General features: G+C 44.6%; 1 protein-coding gene across 1 annotated transcript; it reads left to right on the forward strand.

Annotated features, from left to right (window-relative positions):
- Positions 59-20,262, forward strand: LOC110406494. The gene is made up of 24 exons (XM_021413070.1): positions 59-310; positions 2,550-2,648; positions 3,199-3,359; positions 3,466-3,590; positions 3,851-3,980; positions 4,171-4,319; positions 5,404-5,591; positions 5,952-6,062; positions 6,527-6,628; positions 6,760-6,835; positions 7,275-7,402; positions 7,857-8,056; positions 8,566-8,596; positions 13,014-13,112; positions 13,976-14,211; positions 14,736-14,860; positions 15,088-15,217; positions 16,149-16,297; positions 16,850-17,037; positions 17,689-17,927; positions 18,019-18,193; positions 18,543-18,618; positions 18,962-19,089; positions 19,849-20,262. Exons 1-24 carry the CDS (start codon positions 290-292, stop codon positions 20,053-20,055), a joined length of 3,273 nt encoding a protein of 1,090 aa, XP_021268745.1. The 5' UTR covers positions 59-289; the 3' UTR covers positions 20,056-20,262.

The following is a 21,122-nucleotide window of genomic DNA, read 5'->3' on the forward strand; positions in this document are numbered from 1 at the left end:
GCGTTTAAATCTGCCACCGTTGCCCTGGCAACGCCCACGCCACGTCGGCCTCTCTCGCGAGAGCTGCGCGCTGCTGGAGGGCTGCGCTGCAGTGCCGCTGTTTCCGTGGAAAGGACGCCCCGGAGCTCTCGCGTCTGGAGCTCTGCTGCTCCGGGTCCGGCCGGCCCGGCTGGGAGGCAGCTGCTCCCGACGAATGAGCGTTAGTCCTGTGCTGCGGGTTTAAATAATCCTTTGGAGCACTGCTGAGAGCGCCAGAGGCTTTGGCAGACAGGAAAAACGACCAAAGAGGATGAACAAGCTGCAGAGACTGGTAAGAACCGTAAACTTTACTATTACCGTTGACCGTTCTTTTCCTAGCTGACAGCCTAAGGGCTCTCCTGGCAGCTGCACGTCACACGGTGGCCGGCAAAGCGGTGCAGAGTGCGATGGGGAAGGAAGGTTGGGGAGCAGCCCTGCAGGACGGCTCGGCCGTGAGCTCACACGTGTGCGGTGGCTGCGGAGGGGAGGAGCGAGCATCTTCCCTTAGCTCAGGGCTGTGACAGGGCTCTGTGATGCGGGACTGGTGATAGACTCTAGGGTGAATCCAGGGAAGTCAGCAGGAGGAATGTTTTATCCTTAGACGCTGCGATTAAAAATAAAAAAAAAGAAACGTGCTATTGTAGGCAGAGGACATCTCTCTCATTTGGAGAACTGGAATCGCTGGGAGGAGCAGAGCTAGCAGGCGCACAGTCCTTAGCTCGTGTCTCAGCAGTGAGACAGCAAAGCGGTGTAGTGCGAGCAAGTGCAATGTGCTGTCTAACAGGGGCAGGAGAGAGCTCAGCCTCTTCTTGCTGCAGAGTTGGAGCTGTCTGCTTCACCTGTGTCGGGGAGAACGTCTTGTCTGAGGCTATGGAAGGTATTTACATAAAAAGGCTTTGGGGAAAGAGAGAGGAGACGGGGGGAGGGAGACGAGGCAAACAGGCAAACCGTTCCTTTCTTTGGTAGATGGCTCTGTAAGAGGAAATTGAGCTGGTGAAGCAGAGAGGGCTCCCCAGCTTTAGGATATCTAAGTTCTCCCCTGCGTCAGTGGAGTCATATTCATGCAGCAAAACAAAATCTGGCCTGAGGTGACCTGCACTGGTGGTGAACAGCCAAGCCCGAGCATGGGGCTTCATGTCACCCTGCAGAACTGCCCCATGGGGAATGCTTTGCAAGTCTGGCCCTGGGCCATCTGGAACACTGTGCAGGCGGTGCCAGGCTGAGGGCTGGGTGTCCCCAACAAGCTCAGAGTGGTCTTGAGACATGGGACAGTGCTTCCAGCCCAGGGGAACCACCAGAGCACAGCTTGCCAGGCACAGTATCTCATGTACAGGTGGAGAAACTGAAAGCAAAGGCACAGAATAGGTGAGAACAGACAAGGATTGGTAACGTGGCTGCAGCGAGGATGGAGGTGTGGGTATGGGGACATGATGCTGCTGGCACGTGGCTGTGCTCCTCCGCAGGAGCAGTGAGTCCATTTGTGGGAAGTCAGACACACAGAAAAGCATCCTGTCAAGGGTGGCAAGAATGAGCTGGGATTTACAAACATGACAGAGGAGCAAAGATCAACAGAAATGCGTACAAATGGGGATATAGATGACTGTTTTTTGCTTGTAAGCCTTACAGTGAGCACCCAGGTGTCAGCTGGGACAGCTTGTTCTGCACACTTCCAAAGGCAAGAGGCTTCACTTTGATACCAGCACCCTGATCCCATGATGTTGCATGAAGCAGCCCCACTAAATGGCAATATGAGCAATGGGCAGTGAAGAAATGACTTCAAGGAGGCACAGAACGTGACACAGAACCCACCACCTGCTGTGTATTTCACCCACATCATTATACTGAAAATGTAGAAAGTATTCTGACTGAATCATCAACTGTAGACTGCTAAACACCTGTAGGAACAACTGTGTAATGAGAAAGTTCATCAGAAAGACTGCTCTGTATGAAAAGTGAAGCAGTGTAGGAAGGACAGCTAAAATGAAAGGACAAAAAAAGAAAGTATGATTGCAGTAAAAGGGTAAAAGAAATAGCATGCCAATGAACAAGAATGCCCTGGACAGAAATAGCCCTGAGAAAATCTCTTATACTAGAGGGGAGCTGGAAATGATTCAGAAGTTATTAAACTTTGCCAAATGCTTCTTGAATAATTCATCATGTGGGTACAGGTTTTGTAATGAATGGAATTAATTGAAGCAATAACACCAGACCCTGACAGAATTTACTGTTACACTGACTTTCTGTAAGCATATGCATTAAATATGACACAAAGACACTTGCAAGCCTTTGCCTCCAAGCAGTCTCAAATTGTGACTGGCAGTGGATTATTAATATGGAATATTAATATCATTTTGCGCTTTTGGAAGCCATACATTTTAAAAATCTGTATTTTGTTTTCAGTCTTTTGTACTTCCCATTTTACAACATCATTTGTAGCCTGTGCTAATGTTCATCACAAAATGGGCCAAATGTCTGCTGAGCCATTTTATTCTGTGCACAAAAGCTATCCTTATTCCATCCGTCTTCTTCAGCTTCAGAACAAGAACCTGATCCTGACAGTGTGTGCTGCTGGGATTGGAGGCACTTTCCAGTATGGTTACAACATCTCCATCATCAATGCTCCAACTTCAGTAAGTACTGCCGGTCTGAGAGGCTCCTCCTGAGACAGACGCTTCCTCGGTGTCCTCATTCAGGCTGCCAATGGTGGCCTGCCACCAAAAATAGGCAGTCTGCTAGTACTGAGGCTGCGAATGTGTTGTCACCTCTGTATAAGTCATAGTCAAGGTACAGAACTTCGCTGTCACGAGCCGCCCTTATTCAGGATCCAGTGTCACAAGAATTCTTTTAAAAGCCTTGTTTGCAGTTGTTTTAGAAAATGTAATTCTAAAATTTTTTGACTTACATCCTATGAAATTGACTTTTGCCCTTAAATTCAAAGTTGGACCCGTGACGCGTGTCTTTAAATTATCCACGACAGCTACACAGACATACAAACCAAGTACAACTTTTTCAGCAGCTACAGTTTTATATTCTTCTCCCTCTGTTAAAAGCACATCCAAGAGCTGGAGGGCATTTTCCGTCCAAGATTTAACAGCATGAACACAGGAGAAACGGATGGATGCGGAAGGAAGCACTGACATGTCTGTGCCGCGGTCACGCAGCACTGTCCTTCTCTCGCAGTACATCCAGACGTTCATGAACAAAACGTGGTTGGAGCGCACGGGTGCTCCCCTGGAGAGTGGCATGGTCTTGCTGCTGTGGTCCTTCACCGTGTCCGTGTACCCCCTGGGAGGTCTTGCAGGGGCTGTTGCTGCCGGCCCCATGGCCATTGTGTTGGGAAGGTGAGAGGTGCTGGATCTTGAAGCTTTGCAGCTTCTTTTAAGCCAAGGGGAAACATGCAAACCTGGCACACATTTGAGCTCACAGCCGTGTCTTTTCTCTCTGAAGGAAGATGTCCCTGCTGGTGAACAACGTCTTTGTGATCATAGCCGCAGTCTTGTCAGGATTCAGTCAGATGGCGAAATCCTTCGAAATGATTATGCTCAGCAGGTTCCTTACTGGTGTGAATGCAGGTATGAGGTATGCAGGAATGGGAAACCTAACAGGCCAAAAGTTATAAAAAGTATCGATTAGAGATAGAAGATACTTAAATGGGGATGATCTTTGACATCAAAATAATTCATCCTGTAGTCTGATCAGATGTGAAATAAAGGTTTGGGTAAATAAGTTTGGGTAGGTCAGACATCACGTTTCCTGGGAGAGAAGAGCTGACTGCGTTTGTGCTCATCTCCTCTGCCTGCAAGCTGAGGCCAGCATCTGTCTGCCTTGCCAGGTGTAAGCATGAACATTCAGCCCATGTATCTGGCAGAAAGTGCCCCAAAGAAGCTCCGAGGGGCTGTGGCCTTGACCTCTGCATCCTTTACAGCCCTGGGACTGGTGCTGGGCCAAGTTGTTGGACTCAGGTAATGTAAAGCTAGAAGCCCAGTTTATACTTAATCCATTTTTCTTCTCTTTTTCTCTGTGTTTTTTTTCCTTTTTACTTTACTCCTCCTCCCTTTTCCTTCTTTTCCAGTGCTCACACACAGCAGGTGATTCTGGTCTCTTGTAAAATTTACTGAGCAAGATACATTTTTTTTTATTTTTTTTTTCCAGGGAGCTTCTAGGAGGGGAGGAAAGCTGGCCATTCCTTTTAGCCAGCAATGCTGTGCCTGCCCTGATCCAGCTCATGGTTCTGCCGTGGTTTCCTGAAAGTCCCAGATACCTCTTGATTGACCGTGGAGACAGAGAATCCTGCATCTCTGGTGAGCTTAGGGTGACAGCCAGCCCCTTGCTGAGCAGTGGGATCTGCTGACTGGGCAGAGGCACAGTAAGAATGTTGATTGCATGTCTTCACACCCAGTCCAGTGTATTCAGTCCAAAGCAAACTGAAATGTAGATTCCTCCCAACACAGATATTCTGTTTGGTGCCCTACCAGTCTTCCTAGATGAACACAAAATCCTTAAGCCCAGCACTATGGCTATTGTCTCCAGTCCCATTATGTGCCAGAACATTTGGTTAACAAACCAGAGAACCATGCTTGTTCTGTACAGGATACATGGTGCCACTCACGTTTGCAGTAGTTGTTGCACCCTTAAGCACTGCCCAGGTGGTTGCATATTTGTGTGAACCAAAGTAATTCTGAGCACAGATTAATGTATACTTCTTTGCATCCTGCTTTTGTACACAGACTTAGGCTGCAATGTCTTGAGAATGGTGCCATGGTTTTGTATGTGAGAAGCATTGTATCACTCCATTTGTGATTACTTACTCCTTCCAAGCTAAAGAAAATTCTACAGTCTTAATTATTTGTGATCTACTAAGATAATTGAAAGGCATCTTCCTGAAAAAATATGTTTTTTAATACAAAGAAAAGCTCAAAAGGTGGAACTTGTGTTCACAATGGCACATATGTTTTATAACTGTGAAGTGAAATAAATGCTGGCTGAGGAGCTCAGGACCAAATGTGCAGCCAATTCATATGAAGGGATTTGCTTAGATTTGTAGCATACAATCCCCACACACAGAGAAGCTGGAATTAATTTCCAGGAAACACACCAAGAGCATCTTAATTGCCTACATTTCCCAGGGAATTCACTTGAGGTGTGAATCAGAAGCATGGCTGCTGGAATGACATGGACTGGAAATACTCTCTTGTCAAACAATGGGGAGGGATCTGCAGTTCCTATCCCCTCATCCTTCCAGGGACTACCACTTGCCACTTGTGGAGGCAGCACCACAATCATGGGCTGTTCTACAGCTTCCCACAACCGTCACCTCCTGCTCAGTCGTTCGGCCTGCAAAGGTGGGCAAACAAAGGTAAAGCCTGAGTTCCCTTGTCCTTGCAGCACTGAAGAAGCTCAGAGGCAGCAGCGACCTGGGAGAGGAGCTGGAGGAGATGCTGGCTGAACAGGCTGCTGCTAAAGGTCAGAGAGCGAAGAAGCCCTGGGAGCTGATCCGAAACCCAGCAGTGAGGTGGCAGCTGATGAGCATCATTGTGCTGAGCAGTGCCATGCAGCTCTGCGGGAACGATTCGGTGAGCTGCTAGTGGCTGCAGCAATCAGCGGCAGGACTGTAAGGGCCACGGGTGCAAGCGCTTGGGTTTAACACTCCTGCAGAAGAAGGAGCAGTGTTCTGCTCTGCCTCTGCAGATCTTGCTGCAGAAGGCATGAACAAAGTAGTGAAGGAGGAATCGTGGGAGAGGTCGAATTGGAATATATAAAATGATGGCATAAAAAGGAAACTGGGTACAAATGCTAGGTCTACAAAGCCTGCTTAATATGCAGGAAAAACCCTTTGGCATCCAGCCCTGATTTTCATGGTCCTTCAGGAAAAAGCAAGTGCATATATTTTCAGACACCTTGCCTTACTGCTCTCTCCTCTCATCTCTCCACAGATGTACTTTTATGCAGCTTATGTGTTCCAGGAGGCTGGAATTCCTCAGGACAAAATCCCATATGTTGTCATCGGCACAGGGAGCTGTGAACTGATCACGTCTGTTACTTGTGTGAGGCTCTTGAAACACTGCTGACACACAGCTGTGCTGACAGTGAGGAGGCCATTGATGACAAATTTCAAATTTACATTGCCTGTCATCGCAAGGAAGCACTTTATAACACAGCATTCATGTCCAGAGAGGTTAATGCTGTGTTTTGTAAGACACTGCATCATCATCACTGTCTGAAAAATGCTGTTTGGAAGGGTCTAAATGGACACTGTGCTTCTAATCTGTGCACATTGTCTCTAGAAAATGGAACTTTTGCCTCATGTCACCACAGCTAAGGGCAGGGTTTAGGTGCAGCTGGGATGTTCCTATCTCCACAAACACCCATCTTGCTGGCTCCTGCCAGACCCCTTCCCCTGGGTAGCCTTTCTCTTTCAGCTAAGAGTTGCAATGGGACAGAGGGAGCAGGCAGGAATCTAAACAGATGTTGAACGTTTTGCTTTATTTCACTGTGTTACTTTGTGCAGAACATGATTATAGACTATGCTGGCCGGAGGCCACTGCTGCTGGGGGGATACATCCTCATGGCAGGATGGGCCACTGTCTTCATGGTCGCTCTGAGCCAGCAGGTAATAAACTTCACTTGATTATTTAAGGGAAATGCAATTGGCCTTTGCTTTTTTATGTGATTGGGGTGGGAGGTGGTGACAAGTAACAGTAAGTGCTCTCATTGGCTTTTCGTTGTTTCTTATGGCTGCAGACTCAGATTAGCTGGATGCCTTACCTCAGCATGGCCTGCATTTTCGCCTATATCCTGAGCTTTGGAATTGGACCAGGTCACTTCCCCATATGTTTCACTGAAACTTTTGGGTACCACAAGAGTCTGGAGTTGTGTGCAAGCACATGGCTTTGGAAGTAATTTCTTGTCACAGTCCTTGCAATGTCATTAGGTTGAACTAATTATGAGCTATTTTCACAGCCAGATCCCAGTGAGAATAATGTGGGTTACAAAACATCTCCCAGCAGTTCATTCTAACATGAAAGGGACTAAATAATTAGCCAGCCCTTAATATTTAACCTAAGACTTCCCCACTGCAGTTTTTCTCTTTTACCACTTGTTCTGGCATTGTTGACTTGTGAGAATAATTTACTGAATAACAATTCCCTGTTCTCACAAATTTCACATTGGTTTTGCTTGGTAGTTTGTGTTCTCTTGGTTTTCATCAACAGTGTTACCAACAATGTTATTAACTTTCCTGTTATTTCTTTTTCCAGCTGGTGTAACAGGAGTTCTGCCCACAGAGATTTTTGATCAAATGTCTCGACCAGCTGCTTACATGATCTGTGGGTCTCTGCTCTGGTTCAATCTCTTTCTGGTCGGAACAGCGTTTCCATTCATTGTGGTACGTTCCCAAGGCAATGCAATGGTGATTTCTGATGTGAAGCTGGAAGTGGATTAGTTTGGGGGCATGGATGGCCTGTAGTTCTGCTCCATCCTCTGCTGAAAATGGCTGGGACTAGAGATGTGATGTAATTCCCCTTGGCCAGACCCTGGCACCATTCCCTACGCTGATTCCTGAAGTGAAAGGGAGCAGAACTCCACCATATGCAATCCCATCTTAATTCCTACTGTGGATCTCCATTCTGTACAGTTATGTATAGACAGACAGAAAAACACATTTTGAGATTCTTTTCTTGCTACATCAAAGCTCCCAAACTATGCTGGAGAGCTGCTGTGCTCCTTGCTGGGGAGCACAGAAATACTCTTGGAATGAAGTTAGTCCATGCAGGGAAGGAGTTTGCTAACCTGTTTGCTGTTGTACAGAATGTCTCTAACATTCTTTACCTCCTCCTCAGAAAAATCTAGCACATTTCTGCTACGTCCCATTCCTTGTGGTTTGCATCTGCACTGCTCTCTACATTGGGTTCTTCCTTCCTGAGACCAAGGGAAAGTCCTTCCTGGAAATCTCGGAGGAGTTCAAGAAACGGAACTTCAGAGCTCAGAGCCGTAGAGCTTTCTATAAAGGCCCTGAGGAGATCAAGTCCACCACGCTGTAGCAGAAGGAAGGAGAATGGCATCTGGGGGAAATTCAGCAGTGGTTATGTTCTCTTTGCAGGGACGCAGAGAGAGGAGCGGGGCTAGGGAGAATATATTGCTGTTAGATTCACCTTGAAAAGATTTTAGGGCGAGCTAGAAAATTCAGCCGTTAGGATCACATTACTTATTTACTTCATCTGTTAAACTCCTCCTAAGCCACCATTTGGCTGAAACCCTAACGTGACTTGTCCTTTGTCAGCTCCTGGGGACATTCTCAGGGAGTGCCTTCCTGCCAAAATGCATGAAAGCTTCTTTTATAAAGCAGGTCATGTGTGACGTGACGGTTCCAGTGAAACACTTCCAAGCAGGTATATCAGAGAAATGCCTGACAGCAGCATGATACAGCAAGACAAGGAACCTGACTGCTGTGCTCAGGAACATCAGCAGATGTTACAAAGGTTGTAAGCCACCTCTTCATCAGCTGAATTTTGTAACACTTGATAAGCCATTTATTGTCTTGTTATGCAGCCTAACTATTTTCCTGCTGCTTAAAAGCAAGGTTCCATGAGTTGAAATGTGAAGTGCCCGCTTCCAGCCAACAGTCAAACTCAGACCATGCTGCCAGATACCTAAATATTGATTTAGGATACTGTGTTCAGGTATTCTAATCTGAAATTTGGCCCCAAAGGCTTAGAGCTTAGGATGGGCCTTAAGAAAATAATTTTAAAAAGAGAATTAAAAGTAGATTCCCTCCTCTCCCAAAGTCAAAGGCAGTTTTGGATAAATGCATGGCCCCTCTGAAGGTCCATAGTTAGTAGCCAGAGTTATCAGTGTCACAGACCACCAGATCTTTGTTTACACAGAAATTTGTGCTGTCACAGTTGTGTTGCTGCTTATGGAAAACAGATTTGTAATATACATCAACTACTAAATCACAACAAAAGTTTAAAAATCTGTTGTCGGTTTTTAATACTAAGTAACGCATGTATTTTGGAGTCCATATAAAGAGTGATCGGCTGATGCCTTGTTCTCTTAAACACCCCCATGCAATGCTTCAGCAACTTTCTTCTACATTTCTTCTAAATTTCATCTTTCTTTCTTCTCAAACCAAACAGAGACTTACACCTCGTAAGCCTTTTTTTTCTTGTTTTTCTTCTAAATCTGGGCTCTCAAATACAAAAGTTAATACGATTAAATTCTGTTTTCAGACAGCAGATGAAATTCTCAGTACCGTGTCTCAGCGCTCCTGTTGTTTTTGTTATTATGTGATTTCAATAGGCCACAACTTGTTGAGCAATAGCAGTTAATTATTTTCAGCTATAAATGCATGTGATGGATGGATTAAGAAGAAAGCTGCTAGCACTTGCTGCATGGCTTACACAGCTGATGTTTGGGCACCGTTTTGCAGACTATTTACTCTGGACTGATTTTCTTCATGGCTTGTTTCTTGCCATCCAACCCTGTGTTCTGTCTGTGGTCCCACCTGGGCAGCTCACACAGACACTGCCAATGCATCTTGTAGGGATTAAGCCTCCTTTTTACACCTGTGCTCTGCTGAGACTACAGTTGCAGTGAAGAGGAACATTGGCAAAATAAGTAAAGCTTCTTTCTGCATATTTCTGATCAATTCTAATAAAAAATCCAGCATTTTTGAATGTCATGAATGTAAACATAATGCTTCCAGAGTGTATTACTGTCATGTTGGGCAGGAGGCAGATACGGGTTTCTCTGGAGTCTGAAAAGAACAGTCTTTCGCTACCTATGGTTTATAATGTAGGAAAAATAAATCTAAACCTTTGTTCATCTGTGGTTGGTGCTATTTAAAAGTCATTCATATAAACACATGGGCAACAGCAGCTATCTCTGTGCTTGGACAACACTGAGATTTTGAGACAAATAGGATTTTGAGACAAGACAGCCAGCTGGAAGCTAGGAAACGCAGAGGTGCTTTTCATTCATATGGTCTGGAGAGGGCAGTGAGGGCCTGATGGAAAGAGTAGAACACACAGTCAAAGCAAAACGTGCTGGTGCCATCATGACGGTACCAAAACATTCTGCCCTTCGGTGGGGATCAGGGAAAGGATGGGAAGTAGAAATGAGGCAGTGAAGAGAAGGTGGGAGAGAAGATGCGTGGGTGGAGGGAGAGGCCCGGCACAAATCGCCAGGGAGCACAGGTTTGAGGAGACTTGGTCAGAACAGGGGGAAGCTCTGCCATGTCCCGGGCTCCTCCTCTGAGCCACCTCTGTGGCTGCTCCCTCGGGTCAGCGCTCTCTGGCTTTCCCCAAGGCCCCAGAAGGATGGAGGCAGCTGGCTGCATGCCACGTGCCTGCCCACAAGTGATACCCATTCAGACCCAGTCCTGAGAGTATACGTCAGAAAACCCTGGCTCCAGTTAGTTTTTCTTATAACCATGGCCTGAAATCAGGTGTCTTTAGACTGATTAAGCAAAGGTAAACAGTGGTTACATTTTAATTATCTAGTTGGTTGCATTTTAAGTGAAGCATCTAACAAGATGGTTATTTATTACTGAATTAACATACCTTCATTAACAGAATATATGCCACTTGCTTAGGTCAATTTTCTAATCATGTGAAGCGTTGGGTAAAATGGATCTTGAAAAGTGATTCTCAGAGACTCATTATGGTTTAAAAATCAAATCCCCAAGCACTGGTGGACTGACCGATAACCATCAGACCAGAGAAAAACTGTTCCTGCTGCTATCCTCAGAGTGCTCCTCTGGATAATCTGCCTCTCAGGTCCTGCACAGCTCGGTCCCAACCTGTCCAGCCCAGATTCTTCCAGAACCCGAAGACGCATAGGATCCCAGCACGGGCACTGCCCAGTGCAGCCACTCAGCAGCTGAAATGCTTTCCCCTAAGCTGTCTGAATCACTCGTAAAAGCCTTTTAACAGAAATGCCAGAGAAAGAGGCCATTTGAGAATTAGGGCTAACAGTAAAGATTGAATTAATTTATGTTACGATCAGGATTTAGAACTGACATTCAGCTTTCCTAGCATTTAACACATTACAGGAACATAGACTTGAATTTCAGGCAATGAACCGGTAGCCTTAAAGCATCGACTGATCCCACAATTCAAGCATGAACGCACAAGCTTAGTCACGCTTAGTCCAGTTTCTGAGTAAGGCTTCAGTCAGCTTTACTGTGTTGAGGCTCAAGGTAACAGTCAGGAACTTTTCCGTTAATGTGATGACTGATTACCCAAACCGTGCTTTGGGGAGTCCAAGCCAGTCAGCTCTAGTTTGTGCCAGTCTCTGGACTTTGGCTTTCATTAATGCCTCTTTATTTTCCTTTCTTGTCTCCTGCAGCTCTGTTGCTGGAGCTTCTCCGCCCAGCCAACCCGGAGTGGATGCATAACTCGTCAAAATCACTCGCAGTTTCATCAGTAACCAACACCACGATGACAAAGCAAATAGCAACAACTTCATGACAAACCAAAGAGAGTGTAAACACTGAATGAGAATGAAATGACATGTTGAAATATTATCTCAGGCTCCTCTTTCTTTATATATAGCCTGACTTTTCCCAAAGTATCCAAAGAAAGCATCAGGAAAGATCTAGCCTTCAAGCTGAGATGACTACCTTTGCATGCAAGTTGGTATACGTTTCCTTTTTTCACCCCCAAATAGAATTTTTGCCATACAGATTTTTTTCTTTCTGCTATTCGAAAGGACCCGCTGCATAAATTGAGTACAGAAAGTTAAATAAATCTGAATCAAACGCATTTAAAATAACAGCACGAAATCATATGTTGCAAGGAAATATTTTTAAAAAGCAAAGAAAACTGGATTTGAGAGCACTTTTATATTTAATGCCTGATGCTTGACAAAGACAAACCAAGGGAGTTCAGAGCAGAGCAACAAAACAAGACTGCATGATTTGACAGAAGGAGGAGGACCAGAAGATGGAAAAAAGAACTCCTCAGTAAAGGAATTATAAATACCGAGGTACCTAAGGAACCCAAGAAAAGAAAAAACAAGTAATGGTGTTATAATACAGAATCAGGATGAGATAAGAAATTTGCTAAAGATGCAAACTTTGTACTTAGAACAGGATTTACTGCTTTTTTTTTGCTCATGTGAGTCTCATGCTGATATGTGGCATCTTTTATAAGCATGGAGCGTGTGTCTAGTGGTAGAGACCACCATTCTCATTTCTTCCTAGTGCTTTGATAAGCACAAGATAAGTAGATAAGACCATCATCATTTAACATATGAATGTGCCAAATACCAAATGTATTCAGAACTAATTCCTCTGAAGCCAACAGTGATGTGACATGGATAAATTTGATGCTCACTGAAACAACGGCATTCATCTGATTAGAAGTCAGCCTGTAAATGTTTGCCAGTTATTGCTCAGCGTTGCTTTTGAATACGATTTGTTCCAGAGATAAAAGTGCAGCATCGTATCGTCACTGCTGTGCAGAAAGCACTGGGACAGCCAGTAACAGAGAGTACAAGGAGTGGGAGGGATGGGGTATGCATGTAGCACAGTACTACATTGGGTTCTTAAGCCCATGAGATATGTATCTGAAACAGAGTGAATAACTATGAAACCAGGAATGCCCTCCAAACTCCAAATATTTATGTAGTCTCAGCCAAGCTACTGAGCAAAATATTCACTTAGGAGCGATAACAAGTGGGAAAGGAGGAGGAGGAGGAGGAGGAACAAATAGAAGGAAAGTCTGCACATGATGCTTGCACATTGCACCGTGCTCCCACAACTAGCGATTCTATGCAGATTAAGTTGACAAAGCTGAAGACAGAAGCACTGAGGTGTAAAACCTGTTCTGGGAGACAGCTACAAGCTTTGTTTCTCCTTTTTACAAATTTCTTTCTGTCCTGTGCTTTAGCTGCTGTGGTCTTCCACTGCACTAGCTTTAAGCATCCCCACGGGCAAACAGGACATCTGGGGGCACGTCTGAACAGCTTTCTCTGCTGATTTTTCTTCCTGCCAGAAAATGAGCTACAATCTCTTCCTCCTGGCTTTTGTCCTGGGCATTGGTGGAACTTTCCAGTATGGGTTGCAGATCTCCATTATCAATTCTCCTGCCGAGGTAAGCACAGACAGCTCAATGATTGAGCTCCCAGAATGGATTTCAATGTCCTCACGCATTCCTGCCTCTATCTGTAATCACTAAGTTCTTTCCTTCCATTGCTCTTGCGTATCATTGTTTCTAACTTCTGTCTGATGCCACAGAACTGGGAGAGGGGAGGATGAGGGCTATCTGTAGCCAGCCGTTTTTCTATTACTGACTTGGATTGTTCAAAGGACACTTTCCTCTCCCCAGGGCTCCTGGAGTCCTTTGTTCCAGGTCCTTGGCTGTGCACACCAGGTCTGTGTGAATGCCTGTTAGGCAAAACAGGACAGGGAAGGACTGGAGCTCTGGAGCTCAGGTCAGCACTGATACCTGCAGCTGAAAAAGGAGAGGTGTTTGTCACCTGAAATGGTGCTGAGGACATTGAGCTCGGTGTCACCACACTGCGAACCCTTATCCTGAAAGAGGACACTATGAGGTTATCAACAGTAGGTTAGAGAGACCCCAGAATAATACACATCAAGGGACAACTTCTCACCTCACCGAAGACAACTGAAGTCAAACCTAGACTTCGTCCAAAGCAACAGGCAGTATGCAGAAGGTAAACAAGAGGAACAAGTGGGAGTGAAGGGGAAAACTGTGTAACAAATCAGGCTTTATCATGTGAACAGAAGACCATCTTGCCCTTCTCATAGTGGCATTCTCATAGCGGCATTCTCATAGTGGCATGTTGATATTTAATATCGATATTTACTGTGATCTATTGCATCATGTTTCTAAAACATAGACTCCGTTAGTGGCAAAATTTCTTTTCATTTTACTGGGGTTTAGATTTCAGCCGAGGTGTTGAAAGAAATGTATCAGACAAGATAAATAAGTAGGAAAGAGAAGCAAAAAAAGAGGTGCAATTATCAGAAAAAACGTTGAGTCCATTGGTTTCTGTTTTTCTTTTAAAGTACATCAAAAGTTTCATGCATGAGGCCTGGCTGAAGAGATATGGATCTTCTCCCAGTGAAGAGATAATTACTTTGATGTGGTCCTTCGTTGTGTCCATTTACACCATCGGTGGGCTCCTGGGGTCCATGTCTGTCAGATACTTGTCTGTTAGATTTGGAAGGTAGGAATAATGATTGCATTAGTCTTTCTGTTTAAACCTATACCTGCAAGCACAAGTGATTATGCCTTGGTGAACACATATGTCTGTGTCTTTACTGCTTGTGAAGAGGTTCTGTGAGCAGCCCAGGGCCACTTCAATGAAAGATCACTGAAGAAACAGAAGAGCAAAAACTGCCAATTATCACAAGGAAAATACCCCATTCCTTGTAAATTCCAAAGCCAATCCAGACTAGAGAAATCATCTGGGGAGTACATGCCTTTTAAAAATGAATTTCACAGAAAGCATCTCACAAAGCACGTTCTTCAAAGTAGATATTTGCTCCAACAGATTACATGCAAGAAGTGCTGTAGGCATCAAAAGCTCCAACTAACGTTTCAGTTCAGGACAAGGTTTTCCAAATTTCCCATTTGCTTCACTGCAGCTGATCTCAGTCTTCAACCGTTGTACAAGCTGCATCACTTCCGTCTGGCCAGGAATGACACATGGACAGTATTTATGCTTATACTGATTTAAATTAATTCCAGGAAGAAGTCCATGCTGCTTGCCAACATCCCTGCTCTGCTGAGCGCAGCTCTCATGGCATTCAGTCGGCTGTCTGGGTCCTTTGAGATGATCATCATTGGGAGATTATTAGCTGGAGTGTGTGGAGGTAAATTTGCATTCCTACATATGGTATTAGAAGCCTGGAAGAGCAGTGGCTGAGGGTCACAAGGTTTTACCTTGTGCCTGATTACTGAATGCATTTTTTACTAAATAATAAAACACAAACATAATTAAATTAATTGTGTATGGCAGGCCAATTTCTCATTCTTTCACCTTCGCATCCAAACCGTATAAAAAGTAACTGCCCTGACTGATGGTCCTTTGTCGCTGAAGGTTTAGGTCTGAATATCCATATCATGTATGCTGGGGAATGTGCCCCACAGAAGCTGCGTGGGGTGATTGCCATAACAGCTTCCACTGCCATCGCTGTCGGAAAGTTTGCAGGATTTGCTCTGGGTCTCAGGTAAGAGGGTCTAAGAGCTATTTCATTTCTTCTGTTGTTAAAATATATGCATATGTCAATGCAAGTCTACAGATAAGCAAATCAACAACTTTTCTTAGGTGTGCTGAGGGTACCCAAGTAAGCTAGACCAAATTGTCTCATCACAAATTCTCAGCTTAACTGAATGGAAAACAGAAATCATATAAATGTTTAAGACTGAAGAATGATGCTGCTTCCTAGCAAAAACAATCAAAATACAGACAATTTAATCCTTTAACAGGTTTTTATGGGTTTGAAAGAAAACCAGCTTTCGTAAGAACTGAACTTCAGCTTTTACTTTTTCAGAAGGAACAGAAAGTGTCAAATCCATTAAAACCTTTTTGAAAATACACAAAAACTGGCCCATCCACTCACCAGACACACATGCCAAACACAAAGCTATGATGGGTTCATCCCCCTCAGCCCAGGCTCTCTCTGCCTGTCCTATGGCCTGTCCTGTTCCTAGGGCACACATCCTTCTGGTTGCAGGGTGCTCAGAGCTGCAGCGAAATCAGAAGCTGCAATTTGGGACAGCAGGTACCAGAGCAGGAAGCTGTGGGTCCTGCCTTCATGTAACTGGTGACTCTTTGCATCAGAAGCAGAGAGATCAGCCTCTGCAGGTTCTTTCTTTGGTGCCCATGCTATGACACTGTCATCTCTGGGGGGCTTGCAGGATGCAGTCAGCTTGCTGCCCTCACAGCTGAGCAACAGGCAGCAATGCTCTGTAATTCGTGTGCTGCCCTCTTCCTGCTCCCTTGGACATTTTCATTTTCCTGGGCTGAGAAATGCTGGAGGCCCCTCGGTGACAGCTGCCAGGACGCACACAGCAGCAAGGAGCACCCTGTGTCCCATGCGCTCACCTGGCCAGTGCATATCACCACTCAGCTCCTCTCCTCTGCTGGTTTTGTTTCAGAGAAGTTCTGGGAGTAGAAGCTCTGTGGCCCGTTCTCATGGCAGCAAATGCAATTCCTGCCCTCATTCAGCTCCTCACCCTCCCCTTCTTCCCAGACTCTCCCCGCTACCTGCTCATTGACAAAAAGGACAAGGAGGGGTGCATCAAAGGTAAGGAAACGGGCCACAAAGCATTTGTGCTCTTAGCACTCAGAGCCTGGATACTGTGCCTTCTGGCTCTGGGTAATGAATGGATGCTCTGTTTCCAGGTCTTCAGTGACCCTAATGGCAGCCACTGACATAAACAGAGAAACAGCCATTATGGCTCTTTTGAGTGTGAAGAGAGAGAACTCTTTGGCTGTAGACTTATTTTTTATTGTAGGAGTTGTTTTTCCTTGTCTCTGTTTTAGTGTGTGCAGTAGAACTGTACCTTTAGAACAAGGGGATTTGGGGAAGGATTGGTGAAAATTTAAGCTTCACTTATATGGAAATACTGTGAACAATTGCTGGTCAGTAGTGAGGTCGCGATTAAGATTTATAGGTAAAAATAGATAGGAATGAACTGGATCTGGATCTAAGCTGAACACACATCTCTAGGAAGTTCAGACAAGCAAAGAGCCTGATGCTTTAATAAGACACCCTGTAAGGCAGGAAGCAGTCCCCTGCATTCATGTGTGCTGGTGAGCTTGGGCACGGAGTCATCTTCTCCTCCTCTCCCTGCAGCTGTGAAGCAGCTCTGGGGGGATGGTGACCACATGGCCGAAGTGGATGATATGATTGCAGAGCAAGAAGCCATCCGTGGGGAGAAATCTAAGAGTGTGTGTGATCTTATTCGTGACAAATCTGTCCGCTGGCAGTTCATCACTCTCCTTCTTGTCTCCTCATGCATGCAGCTAATTGGAGTCAATGTGGTATGTGTGCTATTTTTTTCTCTGCTTTCTACACTCTTTACAGTTTCTTGGCAAGAAATGTTCTGCAATGAGTAAAATGCTAATTGCAACAGAGGCTGTAAGGTGGGAAGTTGTTAGTGTTTGTTATAAATCATTCCCATGGAAGTCTGGGAGCTGAGCTAAGTTGAGAACTGTGGTTTAGCAAGTGTCACAATGGTAAAATGCAATTTCTTATGTGTTAGGAGTACTTACATAGAGAAAAATAGTGACTATCAGAATCACTGCAAAGGTTTAAAGGTGATACAGAATGTTTATTTAAACCATGTGCTTAGTAAGTAGCGTCAATATTTGTATGCACTCCGTGTCCTACACACGAGAGATTAAAACATGTGAAAGGATGCTGGATGGAATGACAGCCTGCAACATGATACAAAGGCTAGTGATAAAAGTAAGAAGAAAAAAAAGTCTTTGTTACTGAGTTAGAAGTAGAGCTGCTGGTAAAAGCTCATCTGCACAAATGAGCCTTGTGAAAACATTGAGAATTAGTTGCTGAAATCAAGAAGATTTTCTCATTACTTAAGCCCTAATTACTTGTTATCGTCCAAAAAAGGCAGAAGCTAGTGTACACATGATCACATGGGTGCAATCTACACACATTTCTATTCTCTCCAGGTTTACTTTTATGCATACAACGTCTTCTTAAAAGTTGGACTCTCCCCTGCCCAAACCCGCTATGTCTCCCTGGGAATTGGGATCACCGAGATCCTCACCACAGTTCTGTGTGTAAGTGGATCTTCAGCTGAATTTCATTCTGCTGCAGTGCCTGTTTCATTTCAACCTTTAGAAACTACTGCAAATGGAGATCCAGGAATCAGCCTCCTTCAGCGAACCAACGGGAGTACTTTGTACTGACCACACACCACCATCTCACTTGCCAGTAGGACAAGTAGGGGGCACTTCCTAGGGCCAGCTCCCCAGAGATCCCCTGCCTGGCTGCTGAAGGCAGCTGCCAAGCAGCCTGTCCACTCCTGGGAGACCTGTCCTGGGAGCTGACAGCAGGTGCTCCTGTTTGCAGGGCTTCCTCGTGGACCGTGCTGGGAGGAAGGCACTGCTATGGAAAAGCTACGCTGCCATGGCCCTAGCCTTAGGGCTTCTCACTGTCACACTTACTCTACAGGTAAGACCTCACTTATGCATTTGAGCCAAGCGTCACATCTTCACGTTCAATTACATGGCAGACATCAGTTCTATTTCCCTTCCCCCAAATCATTTTTTGGCTGAAGTAGAAGTATTGTTGCAGCACACCATCATACTAACAGTGGTCTGTTTCCAGCCATGTACTTGCAGTCAATAGCTTTCTACAAGTATGATCACTGCCAGGACTGTCTTCTTGTGAAGTGTGTGGAAGTTGAGAACACAGATGTATCTGATACTATGTAGTAATGAAGACTGACCCTCTTTCTAATGGAGCTGGATTAATGAAATTTTTATTTCTGATTTAATTTGATTTTTGTTTCCCATCACAGGATTCTTTCTCCTGGATACCATATTGCTCCGCTGCACTCATCTTCATCTTCATCATGAGCTTTGGTCTTGGCCCAGGTTGGTGTTTTATACTGGAATGTTTTCATACACCCTGCCTTCCTCACAGCAGCTCTTAGGAGAGGAGCAGCTCTTAGGAGATGCTTTTACACAGTATGAATCCTTGCTCTTGATTCGGTGAGGGGTGGATGTTCCCAGTCCTAGAGCACTCCATACTGTGGTAGGATTTAGAGCTTCCTTTCGTATTGCATTCCTCCTTGTCTTTCTCCTGAAGAACCAAGCAGCATTTCAGACATGCCTAGGTCAGATAAAACCACCAACTTCCACGGCCATATAGAGTGTGAGTTACAGAAACATCTAACAGCATTTCTAATGTTTTCTTTTTTCTCCAACATTTTTTCAGCTGGAGTATTATGCCCCCTGCCCACAGAAATATTTATTCAGTCATACAGACCAGCTGCTTATGTTTTTAATGGTGCTTCAAACTGGATCCAGCTCTTCTTTCTTGGACTTTTGTTCCCTTTCATTGTGGTAAGCAAAGCAAGCTGTTTTGAAATACTCAGTTTGGAGGTTAGATTTTTCTTGAACCCAGAGCCTGCTTCCCTTTTTGAACTCTTCATGCAATGGACAACCGGCATTAACAACATTCTGGATGGCCTCTTGCTTTTTACCTAGAGGTGCAAAGAAGGTGTAGTAAAACCACAGAATGCTGCCAACTGTACACAGAGTAACACTGGAAAACTTGGAAGAGGCAACAGAGACACCAACACAGTCAGAAATCATCTGAATGTCAGGAAAGGCTCCCTTCCTTTCCCTCCTTGCCTTGTAGGTGCATCTCCTTCAGAGTTAATGTGGAAAATGGATACACCTGTACTTCTCCCAGAGATCTCACCCAGCACTAATAAGTAGCAGGGAAACTGAAGCCTGTGCAGTCTGGGAACTGTGCAAGGAGGGACAGAGCTAACATATGAGGCACCTTCTCCAATAGTGTTGGGAAAGATGGAGCAGAAAGGAGAAGTGACTGAAATGCAGCTCAGCACCTCTCTGAATTGTCAAGCAGTGAAATTCAACATCTGCTGAGCATACAGCTTCCCTCCCTATGACAGGAATGGAGAATTAGCTCACCTTAACCCTCAGTGGTGGTCCAAAAGCAGCAGCAAGCAAGATTTACATCAGCTAAGTCCCTGGCCAAGTGTTTTAGTGAATACAAAAATAGAAACACCATATAATGTGAGAAAGATATCTCGATCAATTTCTATGAACTTATTTTCCCTCTTTGTATTCCTACAGGAAGGCCTTGGTAGTTTTTGTTTCATCATTTTCCTGGCATACTGTCTGTCCATGGCTATCTTTGTCTACCTGGTAGTTCCAGAGACCAAAGGAAAGACTATTGTGCAGATCATGGAGGAGTTCAACCGTCTGAACTACCGCAGAAAGAAGGGACAGGCAGCCCTGCAGCAGAATAACTGCTCACTGACGACTGTTACTAGACTTTAGTAACAAACTCTCCAGTCCATATTCTGTTCTTTTATTACTGTAGTGCCCAGAAGCCTCACTAAGCAAAAGACGTTCCATTGCTCCCAGACAGTATAAATGCATATTAAAAAGAAGTGGCCTGCTGTGCAGGGTGCAGGATGAACTTGGTGGTTCTCTCCAACTGCTGAAATATGAACTGAATTAAATCCTCAGCACAAAAAAAAAAAAAAAAAAGAAAAAGAAAGAAAGGAAGAAAGAAAGGAAGAAAGGAAGAAAGAAAGGAAGAAAGAAAGGAAGAAAGGAAGAAAGAAAGAAACACAGTGAGTGAAGAAAGAATATCTTCACTCTCTGCAAGTTAGCAGCTGTGTAAATTGAATACTCAGGATCCACTATTTTTCCTATCAAAACCAGGACTCCAATATTGCTGGACAGTGTGAGTGTGGAAGGCTCAGACATACAGTGTACTTGTGAAAAGGACAGAAAAGGAAGACAGAGCTTTCACATCAAAATTACCTGCTACTATTTACAAGATGGTGCTGCTGAACTTTCCAAGAGAAGATCTTCAATGCGGATGAAGTGTTTTGCTCTATAAACCAGTGGAGGAAGAGTACCATGCCTATCTGCGGACATAATTGCTACACAGTGTTTTCCCCTCTTACAATTAGACTTCAGAGCGAGCACACAGTACTGGGTCAGCTAGGACTTTCTTGAGCTGCTTGTGAACAGGTTTCTGGGAGCTGCAGGATGGTTTTAATCTTTTTTTTTTTTTTTTTTTTTACTTTTTGGAGGGAAATCATTGCTACATCTGAAGGAGAAAAGCGTAAAGGAGTAAAGGGAACACTATGTTAGAGAAGCATTCAAGCATAACCTGCCATCTCTAGCCAAACTTCTTATTTTGCAATCAGGTACATTATTTAGATTTCTGAGATTCTTCTACTTGGACATACAAGGATAGACCACCACTGAAAGAAAGCATGAGCAAAGAAAGCAGAACTGCAGGAAAGCCTAAATAGGCTAATCCACTGTGGGCAGGTTCTCCTACACCATTAGCAATGACAACAGAGCTTGCTTTCAGCCTGGAGTTATTT

This window comes from Numida meleagris, chromosome 14 (genome assembly GCF_002078875.1).
Source record: "Numida meleagris isolate 19003 breed g44 Domestic line chromosome 14, NumMel1.0, whole genome shotgun sequence".
NCBI lineage: Eukaryota > Metazoa > Chordata > Aves > Galliformes > Numididae > Numida > Numida meleagris.